The sequence below is a fragment of the Pituophis catenifer genome, unplaced genomic scaffold, assembly GCF_029215685.1.
Source record: "Pituophis catenifer annectens isolate HBS135680 unplaced genomic scaffold, rPitCat1.0.hap2 SCAF_8, whole genome shotgun sequence".
Lineage (NCBI taxonomy): Eukaryota > Metazoa > Chordata > Lepidosauria > Squamata > Colubridae > Pituophis > Pituophis catenifer.
Window position 1 is genome coordinate 4,530,775 of NW_027256888.1, and position 17,411 is coordinate 4,548,185.

At 41.6% G+C, this 17,411-nt stretch overlaps 1 protein-coding gene across 4 annotated transcripts in view; it reads left to right on the plus strand.

The window, feature by feature from the left end:
• The window catches only part of SMIM14 (small integral membrane protein 14), a 34,060-nt gene extending 23,694 nt beyond the window's left edge, over positions 1 to 10,366 (plus strand). For all 4 annotated transcript variants that reach the window (XM_070948779.1, XM_070948780.1, XM_070948781.1 and 1 more), the window contains 3 exons: positions 2,281 to 2,329; positions 7,379 to 7,527; positions 10,019 to 10,366. In XM_070948779.1, coding sequence (XP_070804880.1) covers positions 2,281 to 2,329; positions 7,379 to 7,527; positions 10,019 to 10,051 — 231 coding nt within the window. In that variant the 3' untranslated portion in view covers positions 10,052 to 10,366. The remainder of the gene's footprint in view (positions 1 to 2,280; positions 2,330 to 7,378; positions 7,528 to 10,018) is intronic.
• The last annotated feature ends 7,045 nt before the right edge of the window (positions 10,367 to 17,411 follow it).

Genomic DNA, 17,411 nt, shown 5'->3' on the forward strand with positions numbered 1-17,411 from the left:
GCTACCCTCGCTCTCCCATCTGTCTCGCACACACTGCACGTGTGTAAAGCACTTTGGGGTGCTTTAGGAATAGACTGGGCCAGGAATCGGCAACCTTAAACACTCAAAAGAGCCACAAATGTCCTAACCGGAAGCCCCCCGTTCAATTCTGGAGCCGACCGGAAGTCCGGTTCCCCCACCATAGAGTCTCCTCGTAGCACGGCATCCTTTTTCCTCTACCTGTCCTAACCGAAAGCCCTATCAATTGTGGAGCCGACCGGCGATAGGGAGCCGCAGCAGAGGGATGAAAGAGCCACATGCGGCTCCAGAGCCGGGGTTGCTGACCCCTGGACTGGGCGATTAAAAAATTAAAACAAGCGCGGACTGATTGGTGTGTTTGTGTGTCTGTAACTTACGCGTCCTGTTGCTGTTGCAGAATCCCCTCTGCCCCCCAAAAAGGGTTAGGGTTTGTTTATTACCCTTTTTTAAAAATAAAAATAAAAATGTGATAAGCTGTTAGTACAAGACAGAAGAACGGAGGAGAGGTGCTTTCCGTTGCTTTGCAAAAGCAGTGCAATATCTGATTCAATTTAAAACTCCGGCTTTGCATATCTCATCATGATTCAGGAACCAGATACCATAACATGGATACCTATTACAGCTGCATTCAGTTTACTTAGAGAGGGTTTAGACCACAGAGATATAATTATTGTGTTTTTTTTTTAACTTCGGAGGGCTACCGAGTGTTGTATGGACACAACATTCATAGCAAAAAAATTTTCTGGAAGTTAGAATTTTTGTAAAGGCAAACAAGGTGTGTTAAGGTGAGTCTTCATTGTGTAAGCAGTCTTAGACTTACGATTGCAGTTGAGCCCAAAATTTCTATCAATAAGCGAGACAATTGTTAAAAGTGAGTTTTGACCCATTTTACGACCTTTCTTGCCACGGTTGTTAAGCGAATCACTGCGGTTGTTAAGTCAGTAACACAGTTGTAAAATGAGTCTGGCCTCCCCATTGACTTTGCTTGTCAGACGGTCGCAAAAGGCGATCACGGGACCCTGCAACCGTCATAAGTAAAAGTCAGTTGCCAAGCAGTCCAGTTTTGATCACGTGATGTGATGCTGCAATGGTCTTAAGTGTGGAAAAATGATCATAATTTACTTTTTTCCCTTCGGTCACTAAACAAATGGTTGTAAGTTGAGGACCAGCTGTATGGCTGAAAACTGGATAAAGCAGTGCCAGGACCCAAGAAATGGTTATTCTATGTGTAGCTCCTATTTTGCCCTAGGACGGAATCAGTGTGAAGAGTTTTTGGAAATATATATAATGATATTATTATCAGTCTTCCTAAAGTTTCCAATTATAGTAGCAATAAACTTGCATAGTTACAGAGGGCAATTTATGTCGGCTTTCAGCTTTATTGGCCAATGTCAGATTTTGTAGTGGTCCGCCAGCAGCCTGCGGAGCTGGCAGCGGAGTTGGACAGTGAGGAGCTGGGGAGGAACATGGGCCAGTCCTGGGAGTTTGGGAAAGTCCAGGACAGGGGCTCTGCGTCGGAGGCAGAGATGGGGCCAGGGCCATCTGGAAGTGATGCACGGACTCTGAAGCCTCCAGAGTCGGACAGCAGAGAGCCAGAGGAACAGGAGGAGCCTGTTCCTAGTGCGCACATGCGCAGAGCTGCCAGAAGGCACGAACAGTTAAAACTAAAGGGACCACTCTGGAGTAAGGCCTGGGGATGATTGGCTCCTCCCATAAGTCTTAAAAAGAGGAGCAAAGGCACATGGGCCCTTTGCAGGAAAGCAACATTGTTAATTCTGTTCCCAGTCGGCATCTTTTTTTGATTCTAGACTCTGTGTGGCTTTGCCAAGTAGGCCTTTGGCAGAGTGTCAAGGGAGATAAAGGTTGGTGATTATCCCGAAGGATTTTTGCAATTCATTGGGACTCAGCTGTGAATGAACGTAATTCACAGCTGTTGCAATAAAAGAGGTTTTTGGGACTACTTGTGTGTTTTAATGACTCAGGAAGCCTAGGTCACAAAAGATTTCTCTGAAAGTTGTCCCTGGCTCTGCTATGAATTGTGAGAAATTCTGATGAATATCTACATTTCTGTGAGCGGCCTACAGTTCGTAGGAGCTTATGGAATCAGATGCACCAGCAGTGTTTTACAGACTTATCACGATGGACAGCAGAAATGGTTTTCTTATCAATGACATTTCATTCTCTGGTGTATTTTTAATATTTGGGAATTGTCCAACAAGCTGGTGAAATGTAATTAAACTTGTATTATTGTCTTAATTTCAGTTACGGCAATCTCAGTCCTACTGCACGGATACAGAATGTCTTCAGGAATGTAAGTAATTGGAAGGCAAGAATAGTTACTGTGAATAGGTGGTTACAATGCGAAACATGGCGATTGAGGAACAAATACATTACACAAGCCAGTGTAGATAAGCCAAAATGAGTTAAATCTTTTATCTGCACATGCTGCCTTTTATCTTGCCTCTGTTCCGATTAAGACAGGCATCCTCTTGTTATGATTAATCAAACTGGAAAAAAAAATTAATATGTTACATTAAGCAAAGATTTGAAACTGGATTTGTTTCTTGCTTGGGTCCAAGATAACACAACCTTTACCAGTTGCTATTATAAACCAGAATAATCAATTATGATTATTGTGTTAATAAATTATGGCCCAAATTGTCTCCTTGTTGTTTGCCCTGACTCATCCTTCTGTAATTCCTTTGCTCCCTAATGGATAGGTTTGAAAATCATCCTAGTCTGCCACAGAAGTTAACACAGGCAGATCAGTCTATCTGTCTATCTCTCTGTCTCTCTCTCATTCTCTGTCTCTTTATCTCTCTCTGTCTTATTCTCTCTCTCATTCTCTCTTTTATTTTCTCTCTCTCATTCTCTCTCTCTTTCTCTCTCATACTCTCTCTCTCCCATATGTTAGCAACTCCTGAATTATTCATGTTCCAACCTTCTCCCACCCCAAATAAAATTGGAAACTCTTATCATACCAAGAAGTATAAAGAATGCGAGAAGACATTCCAGAGTAGGACTGGTACAGGAAATAATAATAATAATAATAATAATAATAATAATAATAATAATAGTAATAATAATAATAATAATAATAATACAACAACAACAACAACAACAATAACAATAACAATTTTATTTCTATACCGCCCTTCTTCCAAAGGACTCAGCCTATTAAAAACACAAAAATATACAGACATCAATTAAAAAATAATTAAAATTATTAAATAATTTCGGCCCAAATTAAAACCCAAAAATTTAAAACACCCAATTTAAAATCATTACATTGATAGCCCGGCCTGGCGGAACAGCAGGGTCTTGAGGGCACAGCGAAATACACGGAGGTCGGAGATCTTGCACAATTCCGGGGGCAGTTCATCCCACAGGGCAGGAGCTCCCACAGAGAAGGCCCTCCCCCTGGGGGTCGCCAGCCAACATACCTTGGCCGATGGCACCCTGAGGAGACCCTCTCTGTGGGAGCGGACTGGCCGGTGGGAGGCTACTGGTGGCAGAAGTCGGTCTCGAAGGTACCCGGGTCCTAAGCCATGGAGCGCTTTAAAGGTGGTGACCAACACCTTGAATCGCACCTGGAAGACCACTGGGAGCCAGTGCAGCATCGTGCAGGAGAGGTGTCACGTGGGCACAACAAGTCGCGCCCATAATCCATAATAAAATAGATTTATTAGATGCATGTGATCCCACATTTAGGCCTTTAAATAAAATTTGATAGTCGGGAAAGTTACTCCCAGAAACCTGATTTTTTTTAGTTCCATAATCTAATGCACTCTCCTCCTATAAGTTCAGGCACATCACAAATATGAACAATGTGCTACAGACATATGAACAGTAATGATAATTATTCCTTATTTTGTTGTCGCGTACATGCATTCCTATTTCTGCATAAGATGTTTAGCATATTTAAGAGCTGGGAGGAAAAGACCCTGCTATTCAAATACTGTTATTTCCTGCTATGACTTTCTTTTTTTTTCTTCTCCCCCATGAAGCATGCCACTAACTAATACCTTTGCTCGGTAAAGCTGAATGCCTCATTCATACTTTTGACAAATAGCCTTTTCATTAAGAGAGCTGTCATGCAGGATATGCCTGCTTTGGGATATGCAAGTAGCTATGAGGTCTGCGGTTAACTTTTTGCATTCAGAAGGAAGCCTTGAATGCTTAAAACTTTGGCGCCCCGTTTTTTTTAAAATATGTATATATGTCATTTCTGGTATTCAGTTTTGTTTGTTTTTGCTTATCCAAAGATCTTGTTGATTACTAAGGAGGCAGTTTTCAGCAGCCCATTTCTGTGGCTAATAACCGACAAAGCAGTCTTATCATTTTGTATTACTATCTATATTTTGTTTAATAATGTAGCCGTATCAGCACATTAAAGTAGGGCTGACATTTGTGGAGTGTGGAAGAGAACACTGCATTATCCGGTCTCTTTTCAAAGCACATTGATAAATCCTCACTTCAGTTATAAATTAGTATTTGTTTTAATGCTATATATGGCAGTCTCTTCCAACAGTAATTTTTAACACCATCAATCTAATTAAATTAAAGGGTTTTTCTTTAGGGAGGTAGCATAGTTGCAGTTTTAATCAATTTAATAGATTAATTTAGTTGATCAGCTATTAGGAAGATTTGAGAATAAGTTGGCTTGTTTCTAAGCCGTTTATGATACTTACGGTAAGATAAATAATTAAAAAAACACTATAACTTTAAATAATTTCTTTTATTTGGGCATCACATCCTATTAAGCATCTCATCCACAGGACAAAAATACAATTTGAGGCCGCTGATTTGAGATGCCGTGAATGGTTGGCCGTGATGCTGGAATTAAGAAAAAGTCGTCTTGTTTGCACATCAATATAAGAAGTTTTATTGACTAGCTAGCTAGCTTTTTGATCACTTCCAGATGCATTGGGATCGCAGCTGTAATTTACAACCATAGTTGGTGAAGATGGAACTAGCTAGCACAGTGTTTCTCAACCTTGGAAGCTTGAAGATGGGTGGACTTCAACTCCCAGATTCTGGGAGTTGAAGTCCACCCATCTTCAAGCTTCCAAGGTTGAGAAACACTGAGGTAGCAGAAGGAAAGCATGGAAGGAAGAGAAAACAGGGCCCTGCAAAATTTGCCAGATGGGATTGTAGGTTCTTCAAGATTGACAGATATTCAGTTGCAAGTCAACAGAGGGGAAGTGGGAAAGCAGCCTGCTGCTTGTGGTTCACACCCAAATAGTGATTAATCTCAGTCTGAGTTTGGATTGTGACTAAAATTCATGTGATCTTAATCCTGGCACTAAACCTATAAGAATTATCAAGAGACGGGTTGGGGGTCTTAATCTGCTCCTTTCGGCGTGAAGAATGAAGTCAGAGTTACTTCAAGGAAAGGATCCAGCAATAAAATAAAATCAAGTGTTGAAAAAAACCCACGTAGGATATCATGTCAGATATTGTATTTATCGTGTCGGGTGTTATATTTATGTATTTATGTTACACTCCGGTCATATCCCTCAGGAATATCCACAGTTAAAGTATACTTTTTGATGTGCAAAGGACCTATAGAATTTTTGATAGTTGAACAAAAAAGATTTATGGGGAGCTGGCAAGATTCCCTTCTGCTCTCAGGATTATGCGAGATTAAAGACAAAAACACGTTGTGATGTACTTCTTTCAGTTGTTCTTTTAATAGGAGAATAAATAATAGCAGAGAAAGACAGAGAAGTCATGAATTAATGACAGACGGAAGACTCAAAATGGTTATGTCAGTTCCCTTTCAATTCTTCAGAGCAGCGTTTTCCAATCTTGGCAAGTTTGAGATGGGTGGACTTCAACGCCCAAAATTTCCCAGCCAGGAGACTGTTATTAAGGCCAGCTGGAATGTTGGACGTAATGTCTGTCCTGACATTAAACGCATTGCTAAGGTTACACTCCAAATTTGTGCGTCTGTGTGTGTGTGTGTCATTCTTTGTTGTTGGCTGTCGGAGAAACCAAACACTGTCTTTTGCAACTTTGTTGTTTCTTAGCATGAAAAATTAAATCTAGCTCAGCAATATTTTTTTTTTTTTTACTTCTGGTGAAATCTTTAGCACACTTACTCTGAAGTAAATTCCTTTTTGTTTTGCAGCTGATTAAGTGCACATATCAAACAGCAGTCGAGGAAATGTTTCCTCTCTCTCAGGATTTATTTCTTGTCAGTTATGCCGGTTGGCTCCTCAGACTTTTGTCCTAGGGCAGGGGTCTCCAAACCTTGACCACTTTAAGACTTGTGGACTTCAACTCCCAGAATCCCTCAGCCAGCATGCCTCCTTCGCCTTCATATCAGACCGATAGAATATATAATCCAGAATGTGCTTTTCTGTTGACTTGTGGCCGATAACAGTTGGGACTATTCCATGGTTATGCCTGTCAAGCACAGAATCCTGATTATTAGGCAGTTGTTGTTAGTTGCAAAGTCATGTCCAACCCATCGCGACTCCATGGACAACGTTCCTCCAGGCCTTCCTGTCCTCTACTATTCTCTTGAGTCCATTTAAGCTCACGCCAACTGCTTCAGTGACTCCATCCAGCCACCTCGTTCTCTGCCGTCCCCTCCTTCTTTTGCCCTCCATCGTTCCCAGCATTAGGCTCTTCTCCAGGGAGTCCTTCCTTCTCATTAGGTGGCCAAAGGATTTGAGTTTCCTCTTCAGGATCTGACCTTCTAAAGAGCAATCAGGGTTGATCTCCTCTAGGACTGACCGTTTGGATGGCCTTGCAGTCCAAGGGACTCGCAGGAGTCTTCTCCAGCACCAGAGTTCAAAGGCCTCCATTCTTTGGCCTTCTCAGCCTTCCTTATGGTCCAGCTTTCACAGCCATCCATTGCAACTAGGAATATCATAGCCTTGACTATACGCACTTTTGTTGGCAGGGTGATGTCTCTACTTTTTAGCATGCTGTCTAGATTTGCCACAGCTTTCCTCCCCAGGAGCCAGCATCTTTTAATTTCTTGGCTGCAGTCCCCATCTGCGGTGATCTTGGAGCCCAGGAAAACAAAATCTGTCACTACCTCCATTTCTTCCCCATCGATTTGCCAGGAATTGAGAGGGCCGGATGCCATGATTTTAGGCACTAGGGGCATGAATTCTTTTAGGACGAGGAGTTAAGTTGTCCAGTTGCTGATGGTTCAACTCCCGTCCACCTGTCAACACCGCAAGAAGTCTAGGCAAGAACCTGGCACCATATCAAATACTCTTGTCGGATTCACAATTCTGCTCTACCCCAAACTAAGTTTCCCGGCTGATTACCGGTAATTTGGTTGACGGGTCTGAAGTTAATTCTGCCCTCTCTTTCCTTTGTGTTGTCCTTCTCTTTTTAGTGCCGGGACCAAATCCATCCGCTGAGAACGACATCAGTGTCACCATGATTATGGTGGGCTGGCTGGTTGTAGCACTGGTCTTGTTCTTGATGAGACCCATCAGCTTACGGAGATCGATTACTTCTGAAAAGCCGTCAAGCCCGCATAACGTGAGTCTGTTTCTTAGTGCATTTATTTTCTTTGGTTGGGTAATAACGTGGGTGCTTCATCACAGGTGGTTTTTAAGAAGAGACTGGACAGTCCCTTGTCTGAAATAGTATAGGTCATCGCGTCCCAAAAGCGGGGGGAACATGGGGGGGGTTGCACGCACGCGTGCCCACACCCATAATTGAATGCGCCCCGAACCCCTAGGGTCCCCCGCTTTTGGCACGCGATGGTACGGTGGCCCCTGTAAGCCTGTTTTTTGCCCTCCCCAGGCTCCAGAGGCTTTCTTGGAGTCTGGGGAGAGCGAAAACAGCCTTCCCCACCCCTGCAGAGGCCTTCCGGAAGCCGGAAATGGCCCGTTTGCCGACTTCCGGTGGGCCCGGAAGGCCTGAAAATCAGCTGGCGGAGCTGAGCTCGCCTGCCCACCGATACGACTCCGCGTGCCACCTGAGGCACGCGTGCCATAGGTTTGCCATCACGGGTATAGGTTCTTCTGCCTGAGCAGGGGGCTGGACTAGAAGACCTCCAAGGTCCCTTCCAGCTCTATTCTATTCTTCTAAATTCTGAATAACAGAACGAGAAGGAAATGTACAATACAAGGGGGGGGAAACTATATAATCCGCTTGTCCTGAGTTAGCCTGTACTACACTGGTTCAATACAGGTAGTCCTCGATTTACAACAGTTCATTTAGTGACCATTCAGAGTTACAACGGCACTGGGAAAAAAGGGACTTATGACCATTTTTCACACTTAACGACCTTTGCAGCATCCCCACGAACGTGTGATCAAAAATTCAGAGGCTCGGCAACGGGTTCATACTTATGACCATTGCAGCATCCCGGGGCCACATCATCCCCTTTTGCGACCTTCCGGCAAGCACGGGGAAGCCAGAGTCACTTAACAACCAGGCCACTGACTGATCAGCTGCTGTGATTCACTTAACAACGGTGGCAAGAAATGTCGTAAAATGGGGCAAAACTCACTTGAACAAATGTCTCACTCAGCAACAGAAATGTTGGCCTCAATTGTTGTGAAGTCGAGGGCTACCTGTAAGACTTCTTTTCCAGGATGTCGTAATAATTGCATTGCTGTTTAGTAAAAACATTCAAATCGTATCGATCTTAGAGAATTTTGTCACCAGGGCTTGTGAAGAGCCCAGGGATTTTAAGAAAGGGGTGTGAATAATCCTTTCAGCCTATCGGTGATAACGTGGTTAACATAACGGATTAGGCTAAGATTCTAAATCATTGCATTCCATTCATTCTCTTGAAAGCTCCTTGCTTGCTACTTGGATTTCCCAGGAGATTTCCCCCCCCCCAATCTAAACAGCTCTTCATTTTCCCTTCCTCATTTACCTTTTAATACTTCCTTCTCTTGGACCAGGGGTCAGCAACCTGCAGCTCTGGAGCCGCATGTGGCTCTTTCACCCCTCTGCTGTGGCTCCTTGTCACTCAAACTATGCGTCACAACTGCCAATGTGTGACACCCACCGACACGCAATTTATTGAGCTTTTCAACCTCGGGTAGGCCAACCATGGATAAATCCAAGAAAAGAAAAGTTTCAGAAGAAATCAGAAAATTTAATTCAACTACATATGCTAGTTTTGCGGCCGCTCAAGAAATAGTCAAGGTTTTGTGGCTCCCGGTGTTTTATTTTCTGTGAGAAACGGGTCCAAATGGCTCTTTGAGTGTTTAAGGTTGCAGACCCGTATTCTTTGCTTCTTTTGCTCTGTCTTCGCACGCCACACAATCTGTCTCCTCTCCTTCTGGCAGCAGTCATTCTACACACATCACACAACTGCTTCTTGCTTCATCGTTTTAGCAAGCACTTTCTTTCATACGTCCCATCGTAAGTCCACGTACTTCTTTGGCACTACTATAAGATTCTTTCCCTTTTGTTCCAGGTAAGCCTCCATCTCCCCGTTTTGTTTTGTTGACTTTCTGGTCCAGAGGTATCCAACCTTTAAGACTTGTGGACTTCAACTCCCAGAATTCCCCAGGCAGCATGGATTGGCTGGGGAATTCTGTGGATTGATGTTCACAGATCTTAAAAAGTTGCCACATCCCTTTTCTAATCACTCACTGGGAAATAATTATTTTTTTCATACAGTAATTTTTTTTTCTTCTCTCTATTTTCACTTGTTTCTTCTATCCTGCTCTTTCTTGTGCATTTATTCCAAAGATCATCCATTGCTTGTTTTACGTAAACAATTTCTCATCATCACCTAGTTCTCTGCTTTTAGATTGATATTCTTCCCTTTGCCACTCATATGTCTGAATAGACCTATTCTTAAACCATGCATTCAAGACCGAGTTCTAATCCCGCCATAGTCTGCTGGGTGACTCAATTGTGTTGTAAGTTGAAGACTACCTATAATTTCTTTTATTCCCCCAAATAAAAATTTGTAAAGAGGTATGAGGATCTTTAAGTAGACAACCCCTTCTTTTTCGCAACATTCAAGAAACTTCTAATTCAATATATTCTCAACACACAGGGACAAGAACCACCAGCTCCAGCTGTGGACTGAAGTTTCCTGGAAAAACTCAACAAGTTTAATCTTCAGTGACCAAAAGAAAAGATCACAGCATTCCTTATCATTGTACAGTAGGGTCCTGTTCTGTACATAGAATATCCATTTTCTTTTTCTATTTCTTAAACGACATTTAAATGGATTAACGTGGTGGGAAGTAACAGCATTTCATTGATGAGCGTTGAATTTATGTCCACTGCAATATTTAAAAGAAAAAAATTTAAATCTCTCTATTGATAATCAATTGATCTTGTTCAGACTAGTGGGTTTTCTCTTCCTATCTATTTAGAGATTAAAAATTACAGTAAATTCCTCTGTGATCTTTCTACACCCCTTTTGTGGGAGAAATCCGCAAAAATTTCCAGTGTGGCCGTTTTCAAAAAGTTCATATACCACAGCCTTCTCTAATTAGTGCCTTTCGCATATGCTGAATATTATGTCGCATTCCTAGCTGGCAGAGTCAACAATTCTAGATGACATCAGATTACGAAAACTGATGTAAACTAGTTATAGTTTTATCAATGAAACGTTTTATTTGGGGGGAGGGAGAAGAGAGGGAGGAAGGAATAAAGGAAGGAAGGAAGGAAGGAAGGAGAAGGGAGGAAGGAAGGGGAAGGGAGGGAGTGGAAAGAAGGAAGATAAGTTAACAAATAAAGCCTGAATAATTAAAATTTACATTGAAAATTAGTCCCACTCTTATACAACAATTTTCCTGCAGACTTGGGTTTGTGATTTCTATTTAGAAGAAACCTCAAGTCAAAAGAAAGAACCACAGCATAATGCGTGCAATTCACTGCAATTGTTTAAAAGCTTCTGCGGTCAAAAGTAACTTCTGGATTGCATTAGATTAACACATTTTTTAACATGTTATTCAAATGTTGATGGAACATTGACACAACCAAACACTTTGCATCATGTGGCCACAGCACAGAATTTGCCAAAACTGCAAATTTTGAGCGGTCTGCCTGTTAGAAATAAGAAGCAAATTTGGCATGTTAAGCTTCTCTGAAGCTCGACCTGTCGATGCTACCCCTTTCCTAAAAATGATCAAAACCAGGGAAGTCCAACCTTGGCAATTTTAAAACGTGTGACCTTCGACTCTCAGAATTCTGGGAGTTGACGTCTACAGGTAGTTGAAGTCCACCGAGATAACTTCATGTCTTCTAGTTATAAAAAAAAGGACAACCCACTCTTGCAGCATGGTAAATTACGGCGTTAAAATAGCTACTACTACAACCTTAAGATCAGTTTTTAAAAACAAACATTGAATTATTCCATTCCGGGAAAGTTCACTTGAAATTAAATTACGACATTCCTGGAATGTGTGCGTGGGTTAAGATTTACTTGTGCAAGCGACATTTTGGTGCTTTTCTAATATTTTCCACATCTATGAATGAGTGTTAACCTAGGTTTGCAGAGAAATTTCATACTGAAAAACTCTGTTCTTTTTATGAATGGAAATCAACAAGAATGTCTGCCAATTGCCAACAGTTCGCCCATTAAAAAAAAAAAAGGTTTGCTTGAGCAATTGCCATTTTTTAAATTAAATGTTCTACGTATGTTACCAATCATTTCAGCCAAGTAGGAGTCCCCAAAATACAGGGAGCAAACATTTAACCCCCATTTGTGAGCGTACTTGTGATTTTGGGAAGAGAATGTCTAGAGTTTGTTTTTCTGTTTTTTTTGCAAACACTTACAAATCGAAGGTTATTTCCCACAATTAAAGTTTATTACCTGCATCATGAAGCAGCAGAAGGGACATAAATAACAGTCTGGGAATACAGAATCACCTACAGATTCGGAGTTTTCTGGGTCCTGAGCCATTTAAAATGCTTCATGCTTGGTTGTTCAAGCTAACCAGGATGCCAACCGGTTACAAAATCCCCTCTCCCCACAGAGTTCAAAAATCACAGTTCTATCTGTAGCCTTAACTTGGTTCAAACTGTAACTCTGTTCACTACAGAACGTGTGAGCTGTAACGTGGCTTGAAGGCTGACACCGTTGTTTAGCTTCTTCAGACTGGCCCTTTGGTGAGATAATGTGCCCAACAGCCAAGGAACACAATTTCCTTGCGGAAATTTACATTTTTGTACATTAAGGTAGCCTTCCTGCTGCATTTTTTTAAAATCCTTGACTTACTATCAAGGGCAGAGCAAGGTGAATACGCGTCCTAAGTTTTACAAAAGTTCTGCATTTTAAAAAGTTTTAAAACCGTCATGCAGCCAAATCCTGAGTTTAGTCTGTGGATCTGCTCAGCGAGAGCAACATGCTAAGTAAGCATGCCTAACATTGCATCTTTAATGCCACGAGGAATCCTGGCGGTTTTTCTTGGCCGTTTTCAAAAACACACCCGAGAGTTTTCTCCAACCTGCCAACTTCATTTTAAGAAGCCTACGGTGCTTTTTTTTTTTAAAATGTATTTATTGGGCCTTAAAATTTAAAAACAAAAACAAGAAGAGTCATCCACATGCTTATTAGAGAAGCTCATTTCAATCTCTCTTGTTGGATCCAAATAGTTTAGGAGGGTGGACTGAAAATCCGAGCATCCTATCGTCTCATTCAAGCTTAGCCCCAGAAATTCACTGGTGACTTTGGACTCAACTTATTCCAGCAAGGTGTGACTGTGAAACAAACTGGAAGAGATAGACCTCTTTACATTACCTTTAATCGTTAGAGGAGAGCCACAAATACCAGTCTTAACAAATATAAGGTCGTTGGGCATCACTTTTCCATTCCATTTCATTCCACCACCCCCTGGCAAAAAATATTGTAGGGAAACTTGGTGAAGGCAGTGAGTTATCGAGAGACCTGTTGCTTGCAAACTGGAAGGTGTAAGTAACAGACAGGTAGAATCTGCTATCCGAGTTACTTTTGACCCTCCCCGAGTCTGAAATCCAATTCTTTTTGGATTTGAAGGAAGGGAAATGTATTTCAATCAATCCTGTAACTAAATCTAATTCGTTAATCTGCTACAAGGATTAAGGACATATGCTTTAAAGGTTTCTCAGTTTTTACACATCTTGGCAAGCTTGGGTAACAGATCCATCCATCGATAATTGCAATTGGTCAATTTATTTCAAGGAAGAAATCTACTGTTTGTGTTTAATACCAACATGGGAACAACTTAGTCTATCTGTCCCAACATTTGTTCATAAAATGCTGTTTTTAGATTTCAGAAATCCATTCTTTTGCCAGGGAACAGCATTAAAGAATTCTTGGGGAATTGCTTTTAAGAATTATAGCACTGTGCTTGGGGCATTTCATGATTCCTCCTAAGATAGCATTTGAGAACCTTTCTATATTTCATTTTTAACAAATGATGTCTGTTTTGCTTTTCAAGCAAGTTTGTTCATCTTTACCAACCGTGTGAAATGCACTTTTCTAAGATTGGCTCTAAAAATTTGAAGCAGTTATGAGTCTTGGGGATGAATGGCAATGGTTTAGTTTTATTTTTTTTCTCAAGAATAATTTGTTGATATAAACATTTGGACAGAGAGAAACTGAAGAAGCAAAATGTGAATTGATGTACAGCTTGTTCATTAGCAACTATTGGCCAGTTAGATGCCATCCCAGTTCTCCTTCTAAAATTGGGAGAAATTGAAACAAAACTCTCCGTAGGAAATTCCAGTGCCATTTTATGAAACCAGACCATGAAACAGAGCCGCAAAATAATCTGTTACAGATAACAATAACCTTTGTGTTAAAGGTTTACTACAGGACAAGCCAAATTTACCGCCCATACATTGGTTTTATTGATATCTTTTATTTTTTTCTACTTTTAAGTGAATAAGCTAGACATAATGTGGAAGATTATGATGCCTTGTTTTCAAGACATTAAAAAGCTGGTTTATGGGATGACGGTAGGATTAGCAGAATTGAGAAACCACTCTTACCAACAAGCTCTTCAGGGAGGGGAGGGCATGTGGAGAGATTTTAATTGTGAAAATATCGTGCAGAAAAGGTTTAGAAATTCTTTTTCTGACATTGCAGCTTTCATATAACCTCTGACACCAATTAAACTGAGGGGGAAAAAAAACTGGGAGATCCTAAACATAGTTTTTTCTACTGAGTGAATTTCTACAGCATTTAATGTTTAAAGTTTAGGTGTCGGAATTGACTTTTCACATTCACATATAAACCGCAACAGCTCTTTCTGCCTTAGTTTAGAATAATTCTCGCGGACAAAATGGTTGAGAATACTGTGATGTGTTTCAGTGATTTAAGTTGTCTGAATTATGCCAAACACAAAAGATCTGTGCCATGTTATAATCCTTTACTACAAGATTTGCTGTGAAATAAAGGGCTTATTCTATGCACTTTTAAAAAAAAAAAATTATCTCGACAAATAGAACCACTAATAAACTTCTCAAAGTATGGATTTTGTATTTCTCAGTCATTTTGCTCTGCTTTGGTGTCAGGGAAGACTGGTCTCCTTTGCTAATGTGTCACTCCAAAATAGCATGTTCTATCTTGACATGTAGCATTTCCTGAGCTTTTGGATTTGTTTACAGTGATTTCAAAGTTTATCTGTTTTTTTTTTTTTATTGAGAGTCAACAGTTGCACAGGTGCGTTGTGTTCAGTGGATGCACATACAGACTCTGCATTTTAAATCGGTACGTTTCCCTCTGATTTTGAAATTCTAATTAAAAGTGTCCTGCACTTTCCTACAGGGAGAAATGTCAGCCTTATTTACATATCTGTGGGGGGGAAAAAGGCAGGATAAAATATTTCCCTTAAAAGAGAAATAAAAAAAAAATCTTAAGGGAGACAGAAATTCAGAGCCCCAGCCTCCAAGCAGATACTGAGTTGGGGCAGCTTTTAGAAATGCAGATTTGGTAATCTGTTACTCCCTGCAGAAAAGTCTGATTAGCCCTCATCCGAGAACCAACACAGGGCAAAGCCATTAAGCCATAATAGGAATTATTGCATCACCCTCCAAACTTCAACCAAACGTAACTCAAACACCTAGGATTTGCACTTTGTCTATAGAGCCAGCTATGACCCCTACACGACCCCATGGGAGTCTGACAACAGCTAATAGAAGACATGTTCTTGCACAGGAACAGGAAGCTCAAGTGCAAAGCCCAAGAGAAGGTATAAAAAACCTTCCACTCTGAATGTCATGTGGTCAGCTGCCCAGAATCACACGTGCTTGGTGGTTCTGCTTCATTAATAAATGGACCCTCTTGTTCTGTCCCCGTCCCACACACGCACCCCCACAGATGGCCCGGAGTTAATAAGCCACACGATAAAGTCTTTGAAGATAAAGCTGGCAGCAACCCAGTGGCTAGCTGCCAATTCAGACTTTACTCATACAAAACAAAGATTCCGATAAAGCATTCCGATAAAGCAGGCAAAGTTTCAGCAATACAAGGATTAGTCCAAATGCAGTCCGACAAGGCAGGCAGAAGTCCAGTAATGCAGAGATCATGGATTATTTCTAGTTTTTGCTCGTCACAAGCTGACCCGGCCACCACACCCACATTTATACCCTGTGGGGTGTGGTCCAGTGACTCCGCTAATCTCTGGCACGCCTTCCCCTCTGCTGCACACGCTTCTCCCTGCACTGCTGTCGAGGATCCAGCCAGTACTTATCTTCTTCGTCGCTGTCCACCTGTGGCTGCGGGGACGTGCTTGGCTCTGGGCCTATCTCTTGGCCTTCGGTGTCCTCCGGAGGCATTGCCAGAGAGGAGGGTCCTGGAGAGGGAGGCCTTGCCAACTCCTCTCCCTCACTCTCAGAGTCTGCATCTGTTGATAGCCCAGGCTCAGGCAACGGAGCCACAACACCTCTTTCCAATTAGCCTCCAGCCTCCATTTTGTCTCCAGTGCCTTTCTCCTGGCTTGGAACTGAACCAGATGGATTTTCCTTCCAACGTATTGTTGAACTGTCCCAGAAGTATACAGATAAACTGAAGGAGCACCTCTTAGTTCAGAGATAACCAACATGAGCAATTTTAAAACTTGTGAACGTCAACTCCTAGCATTTCCCAGCCATGGATGGATCTTTCCCCTGAAGAACTCCCTACTGAATATTCTGCATAAGCATTTTTCATGCAGTAGTGAATAACAGTAATTAACAGTCCTCTATTGCCAACGGTGTCATTTGGATTTTTGCACTGAGCAGCAGTTCAAATTTACTGACTCATAGCGACCAGAGTGTGAATTTTAGGGGAGGGGAAATTAACACCAAACGGGGGAAAAACCACATCATAACTCCATCCCTTGGAGATTTTGTATCCGATGCCATATTGTTCCGATCTTAACTTTTGTAACTACTGCATGATTGGATTTCGGATAGATTTAATATCCTGCTCTCGAAAATCGCATAAACTTCTCATCCACGGAGCCCATGAACAAATTGGGATCTACGATTCTTCATTTTATTTACATGAAATGTATACGCTGATGCTCTCGCCCATCATTAGGCAACTTGACAATTTTCCCCAGTGTCCTCTAGAATATTTTGGTAAAATGGCATCATTTTGGTAAGTTTAAATGGCCAAGAACTTTCCCAATACCCAACCTAAACTTAAAACATTCTTCCCCAAACATTTGCTCCTGGTTAAACCAGCACAACTGAATTGACAGAAAGGATTAAGCCGTTCTGTAATTTTCTGACTTCCAGGCTAATCTTCATCAGAAAGAGTTTACAACATTGGGAGACCACAGATTTCCTTTAAAATCGGCTACTGGTTTTACTATTAATAAAACATTTAATCGGCAATTATTGCTGGACTATAATGCATTCATGTGCAATTTAGCCTATCGTCAGATCTCAAGCAGCATTATTTGTAGCCACCTTTTATAGCTTGGGCGACTGTGAATCTGGACGATTGTGGCTTCTTTTGGAAAACTCGGTTTATTAAGTCCAGAAAAGGATCTGGTGCCCCTCTACATGATGGAAGAGAAAAAACCTGGAGTTGCAAAAGTCACATTTCAAAGTCCCTATTTCCTTACCTGCGCGCCATTGATATCATTCGTGTCATATCATTAATGTAATTTCCTTGCCCAGCTTATACGGGCTTGAAAGGTTTGCATTAAGACAACCTTTGAATTAGCCATGGTTTATTGAATGAACTCGGTTTACACCCCTTGCTTGGCTCCGGAGAGGAAGGGTAACAGCCCCTTCGTGGGAAGCCGGTTTCCTCTTGCAACAGGTTTGCCTAAAATGAAATTTCCCCTCCATGCAAAAATTATGGCTCTCAGGTTCCTTTCATTTCTCTCCTTCCCTCTTCTTCCTTCCTTCCTTCTCTTCCTTTCTCCCTCCTCTCTCTGTTTTCCCCTCCTTCCGTCCTTCTTTCTTACCCCCCACTGTGTCCTTCCTTTCTCCCTTGCCCATTCTCCTTTTCTTCCTTC